The sequence below is a fragment of the Danio rerio genome, chromosome 7 (assembly GCF_052040795.2).
Source record: "Danio rerio strain M-AB ecotype USA chromosome 7, GRCz13ab, whole genome shotgun sequence".
Lineage (NCBI taxonomy): Eukaryota > Metazoa > Chordata > Actinopteri > Cypriniformes > Danionidae > Danio > Danio rerio.
The window spans coordinates 20,605,244-20,611,634 of NC_141027.1; the positions used below are offsets into that span (position 1 = coordinate 20,605,244).

Here is a 6,391-nt window from a genome sequence, read left to right on the forward strand (position 1 = left end):
TATATATATATATAGCTGAAGTCTGAATTATTAGCCTCGCTGAATTATTAGCACCCCTGTTTTTTTATTTTTTTGAAAAAATTCAAAGGGGTGCAAATAATTCTGACTAAACTAAACTAAAATAAATAAATAAAAATTTTAAAAGGAAAATGCGAAAAGATTTACGATACACATAAAAAGCCAACCATGCAGTGTGTAATAGCAAAAAGGTTCTGTATACCTTAATACAAGCAAGTCCATTGTGAAAAGCATTACAAGTTTAGGCTATTGTGAGAGGAAAGAAAAAAAAGATGGGGGGGGGTGCAGGGGGACCTTTTAAGATAGGATATAGGATTAAATATCCTATCTCTTCTTGAACTTCTGAGAGTAAATTTGATGTTTTCAAGCTGAATAAAATACATCACGTCTTTGATTCATCTATTACACAGGTGTCAAACTCAGTTCCAAAAGGGCCGCAGCTCTGCACAGTTTAGTTCCAACCCTAATTAAACACACCTGATCAAACTAATTGAGTCCTTCAGGCTTGTTTGAAACCTACAGGTAAGTGTGTTGGAGCAGGGTTAAAACTAAACTGTGCAGGGCTTTGGCCCTCCAGGAATTGAGTTTGACACCCCTGATCTACTATGTGTTGGGCGCTCAATAGAGAAGAATTAAACGCCTTGCCAATAGTGTGGTGAAAGCAATTAGTCTGAATATTTCTTCTTTAAGTACAATATTTTCAGGGGTTCCAAAAATTGCCAATAGGGCTTCGGGTTTAAAAAGGAAACCATACATGAAACTAACAATTTAAAACATATATTTTCAAAACCTACCTAGATTTGGGCTGAACACAAACATGTAGGCAGTTGTGGCTGGTGAATTTCCTGTTACTTTTTAAAAGAATTGTACTGAAATCAAACTTCTGAAGACTTGTTTTATTTCTGTTGTTGGTTTTAGTTAAGACATGGTGAATGTAAAAAATATTTTGAGGTTCTGTCCTCAGCAAATTACAATCATACACTGATCTCATTGATAAGGAATTAATTGTGTCCTTTGCTTTAAATTTGACTACAACTGAGAGGCTGAAACATGTTTCAACTGCAGCATTACACCAGAGATTACTCAAGAGTTTTTTTGAGTCACTTAGGAAATGCTGGAGATTCTTACTTCAGACAGATAATACCAGCGTTTCACCATTTTCTTTATAAAGTTAAGGTGAAGGCCAGAACACACAGTAAACAATGATGCTGTTTAAAACCTGATAGAAGGTACAGGAGTAAAATCTGAGGTAAGAAACCATTAATGAACGTGTATTATAGATCTCTGTGTTCCACTTTAATAAACTCTGTTGTTTAATGCCACAATTAATTAATAACACTATTGTTAAGTTTAATGTTTCGTATTTTTTATCTCAAAGAAGTCTTTGTATTTATCCAGCAACTGTGCTTTACTGAAGATGGACAAATCAAAGCCATCACCTTTTTTGACACCACTTTTAGGTGAGAATCGTGTTTAAAACTTGTTTCTCTTGTATCTCTGCATATATCAATGTCTGATTCTATATTGATGTAAAACAATAATAATAAAATGCTTGTCTGAACAATCTTACAGTGATATTAACTCTTGTTGTCCTGGGAGTTTTGACTGCTGCCATTGGAATAGGTAAATTATTTATATGCATTTATATACCTCAGCACTGTTGTCTAGAAATGCTGTCACTGTAAATAAATAACAGCAATTTAAAAACATATTTCATTGTAATATATTGACACATTGTACAGTAAGGAAACATATTTGTTTTATTATAATATCTTTTTTAGGAGCCAACTTTCTAAGAGACTGTCCTGTTCAGCCTAACATCCCCGTCTACCTCATAGTCTTAGGCGTATTTGTTTTGCTGGCTTTGATTGGGAGCCTGGGCTTACTGTATGGTCTACATGCTAAAGACACCTATGAGATGCTGCTGTTGTCTGCGCTGGTCATCTCCGTCAGCTTCATACTTTACCTGTTTATAGTCTGCTGGTTCATCACAGGTGAGTGCCGAGAATTTGTCAAATGAGAATTACAGGAGAAGCGGTGTTACTTAAGTAGTTGCTTAAATTACTTTTCTGCTGAAAAATGCCAAATAAGGGATTTACTTAGGTAACATATTAGATATGTTTATGTATAATCATTCATTCATTCATTTTCTTTGGCTTAGTCCTTTCATTTATTCAGCATATGTTTTACACAGCGGATGCCCTTCCAGCTGCAACCCGGTACTTGGAAACTTACATTCACACACATACACTACAGCCAATTTAGTTTATTCAGTTCATTCATTCCTATAGTGTATGTCTTTGGACAGTGGGAAAAACTGCACCCAGAGGAAACCCACGTTGAACATGGGCAGAACATGCAAACTTCACAAAGAAATGCTGACTGACCCAGCCGGGACTCAAAACAACAATCTTCTTACTGCGAAGCGACAGTGCTCAAAATATTTTGCTCAAAATATTTATTCGAAATGAGCTGAAATAACACAATTCTTGACAGTTTTTTGGGACAACAAATTAGTTTTATCAGTTTGTGTTGGGCCAATATGAATGAATTGTGTTGAAACCCTATTTTTTACAGTGTCCAGCAGTTGCCCTAAATACTAGAAACTAAATACTAAATACTACAGAAGAGTAATATATATTTTGCAGAACATTTCTATGTTTCACCTAAAGAAGAATATTCATAATTAATAGACAATTGTTTATGTCTAAGTAAAAATATAATAATTGAGAAATTATTTCATGACAAACGCATAAATTCAGAGAAGCAGAGTAATTGCAAAATATTCAGATATCATAACTTAATTTCTCAAATAAAGGTTTTCGAGAACTCAGGTTCAGATTCAAAGAACTAAAAGATTCTATCATTTGTGGATTTTTAATACTGAGTCAAATACTCTGAGTAAGCTACTTTTCAGAACAAGTAATTAGAAAAGTAATTTAAATACAATTTTATTTATTAATTCATTCATTTTCTTTTCGGCTTAGTCCCTTTATTAATCCAGGGTTGCCACAGCATAATGAACTAGGACGGCGATGCAGTGGCACAGTAGGTAGTGCTGTCGCCTCACAACAAGAAGGTCGCTGGTTTGAGCCTTGGCTGGGTCAGTTGGTGTTTCTGTGTGGAGTTTGTATGTTCTCCCTGCGTTCGCGTGGGTTTCCTCTGGCTGTTCCGGTTTCCCTCACAGTCCAAAGACTTGCGGTACAGGTGAATTGGATACAGCCTAAATGTCCATAGTGAATGAGTGTGTATGGCGGGGTTTCCCAGAGATGGGTTGCAGCTGGAAGGGCATTTGCTGCATAAACATGTACTGGATAAGTTGGTGGTTCTTTCCGCTGTGGCGACTCCTGATTATTAAGGGGACTAAGCTGAAAAGAAAATGAATGAATGAATGAATGTTGGGACAGGCGATTGTGGGAATGTTAATTCACAGTTCACTTACAACACTGAAAATAATTATGTCTGCAAAGTTGTAGCAAACAACGTATTTGGGTTAAATTTAAACAAACAAATTTAATAGAGAAATGTCCAACCTAATTTGTTTGATTAAATTCAGCCCAAGTTAAATGCTTTTATCCATTTAACTTAAATAAATTTAGCAGATTCAAAGAATCATCTTTGAATTTTTTTTCAGTGAAGGGATGAAAAGCGAAAAAATCAGATGTGAGGAAATATTTTGCTCAACTAAAATGTTTTCTCTGTGTATTGCAGGAAGTTTCTGGATATATTCTGTTCATCCCCCAAGTTATGACCCAACAACTGAACAGAATTACTGCAACAAAACTCTTTACCTCTTTGCTTTCTGGTTGAATACAGTCTGTTATAGCTGCCTACTAGCTATCTTGTTTCTTTGTAGTGGATGTACAGTGCTTCATATATGTGTAAAACCTAATTTTCAAAGACCACCTTCAAACTCTCAGTTAGAAGTGTGAGATTATTTCTTTTTGCATGTATCATGATTGTATTTCAAGTCCATTCAGAGGACTAATGTTTTTACTAAGAATCAAACCCATGGTCTTCATATCCTCTATCCTGTATCTTCTACCAGTGTAGGGGTACAACAAAAGTAATGTTTACCATGAACTGATTTGACATAATCAATATAGTTGTATAGTTCTGTGTTTAAATGCACATCATAATGAAGACCTGATTGTAACTTGGAAATCATTGATGTTAATATGCAGTATATTTGCAGTGTAAAATATTAACAACATTAATATTTTATAAATTAAAGATTCTTTTAAAAGGGGGTTTGTCCTGTTTCAGTTTGAGTTTGCTTACTCAACATTTCACCAAAGGAAGTGTTTCAGAGCTTCTGGGCAAGTCTGTAAACCACAGAACTGTGAAAACATACTGCTTGACTAAGAGCAACTGCGCAGTTTAACTTGGATGTCTTATTCACATCTTCTTTATGGAGGTCATTCTGCTCCTATTTAAACGTCTAGTTTCCCCCACAAACGTGTCAAATTAAAAAGAGAACTTTATCAGTAATTAATTAAGGAGCTGCGGAAGATGGAGATGACCGAGACTGCAGCCAGAAAATCTTTCATTGGTAAGAACGCCAGCAAAGCTCATGATGTAAATAATATAACTACTAATAAACTACAAACAATAAGAAAGCTTTGTTCTTTTTTTCAGTGATGATTAACATGATTGCATGGATGATTTTAATATCAGCTACTGGATTAGGTAAAGAGCACGTTTTGCATCTTCTTTCTCAGTAATTCATTATTTTATCAGTCTGGAATCCCATGAAGGCTTGTTTTTAACTAATTGTGGGTATGTTGATTCACAACCAATTAAAAGGGACAATTGTTTTCACACTACTGGAAGACATATTTGAGTTTTGTCTTATTTCTGTTTGGATAAATGTTTTAGGAGCAATCCATTATCATGAATGTCCTGTTCAGCCCAAACTCCCACTCTATGTGACTGTGATCGGTGTGACTGGTCTGCTTTCACTGCTGCTCATGTACCTGAGAAACTCTCTAGATGATTGTCTGTTGGCTCGCTTGTGCAGTGCCGTAAGCCTGATGCTCTACATGTTCATTGTGTGCTGGTTTTTTACTGGTGAGGAAAACATACGTTAGGCTGCATTATATACAGTTGAAGTCTGAATTATTAGCCCTCCTGAATTTTTAGCCGCCCTGTTTATTTTCACCAATTTCTGTTTAATGGAGAGCAGATTTTGTTGATAATAGTTTTAATAACTCTTTTCTAATAACTGATTTATTTGATCTTTGCCATTATGACAGTAATAATTTTTTTACTATATATTGTTCAGGATACTATTATTCAGCTTAAAGTGACATTTAAAGGCTTAACTAGGTTAATTAGGTTAACTAGTCAGGTTTGGTTAATAAGGAAAGTTATTGCATAACAATGGTTTGTTAGACAATCGGAAAAAAACAATAATGACCTTAAAATGATTTTACAAAATTAAACACTGCTTTTATTCAAGCCAAAATAAAAGAAACAAGACTTTCTTTAGAAGAAAAAATATTATAGGAATTACTGTGAAAAATTCCTTACACTGTTGAACATAAATTGGGAAATATTTAAAAAAGAAAATAAATTCACAGAAGCGCTAATAGTAATACTGACTTCAACTGTGTATGAATGTCCTTTTATGAACATTTTACTAATATTTAGTGAAACGTGTCAACAATCATCTCTGTTGTTCTTTCAGGAACCTACTGGATTTACTCCATTTATCCTCCCAACTATGACCTGACTAGTACTGGAGACCACTGTCACAGAACCCTGTATCTGTTTGCATTTTGGTTTAACAATCTCTGCTTTATGTGTGTGTCAGTAATATTTGTTTTTTTCATGTACACAATTTTATATAACTGTACTATTGTTTTATTTACCAATAGAACTGAATGTTAAGCTGCAAACCACTGTAAAGAGTTACTAGTTAAAGTGATATTTCTACCTTTTTTAAAGTTGCTGGAATAACAAGTATTTATGTGGATTTGTTACAGTGCTCAGCATATATGAGTACACCTTCACAAATCTGTCTTTTAAATAATACTTTTAATAGGAAGCTATACAATATTATATTTGTGCATATACACAAATAAGCCGAATCTGGAGCTTATCTAACAAAATGACTGAGGATAAAGGTCCAAAAACTAGTACAGACAAATTTGTATGTAATAGAAAAATATTGAATTAAAATTTTAAAAAGAGTAAAAATCAAGAGAAGCAAAAATGACAAAATTTGAAATTTGAAAAGTTGAAATAGTTTTTGCATTTTTTTTTACTTGTATTTAATTGTTTTATCTTTCAATTTCTAAATATGTCCGGTGACTAAAATCTTATTTTAATAAATATATCTGTTTAATAAATCTGTTTTGTTTAAATGCTC

General features: G+C 33.9%; 2 protein-coding genes across 3 annotated transcripts; both read left to right on the forward strand.

The window, feature by feature from the left end:
* Positions 1-751: 751 nt before the first annotated feature.
* On the forward strand, positions 752-4,268 carry LOC103911370 (transmembrane protein 272). 2 transcript variants are annotated; one of them, XM_087260895.1, is made up of 5 exons: positions 752-1,267; positions 1,417-1,478; positions 1,591-1,641; positions 1,800-2,012; positions 3,730-4,268. In XM_087260895.1, the coding sequence occupies exons 2-5, from the start codon at positions 1,436-1,438 to the stop codon at positions 3,948-3,950; spliced, it is 528 nt and encodes a 175-aa protein (XP_087117021.1). In that variant the 5' UTR covers positions 752-1,267; positions 1,417-1,435; the 3' UTR covers positions 3,951-4,268. The 2 variants fall into 2 exon arrangements, with proteins under 2 accessions (XP_087117021.1, XP_087117022.1); XM_087260896.1 differs by having other exon boundaries at positions 1,100-1,267; positions 1,397-1,478.
* On the forward strand, positions 3,730-6,371 carry LOC147835956 (transmembrane protein 272). The gene is made up of 4 exons (XM_087260899.1): positions 3,730-4,570; positions 4,657-4,707; positions 4,897-5,088; positions 5,708-6,371. The coding sequence occupies exons 1-4, from the start codon at positions 4,531-4,533 to the stop codon at positions 5,908-5,910; spliced, it is 486 nt and encodes a 161-aa protein (XP_087117025.1). The 5' UTR covers positions 3,730-4,530; the 3' UTR covers positions 5,911-6,371.
* The last annotated feature ends 20 nt before the right edge of the window (positions 6,372-6,391 follow it).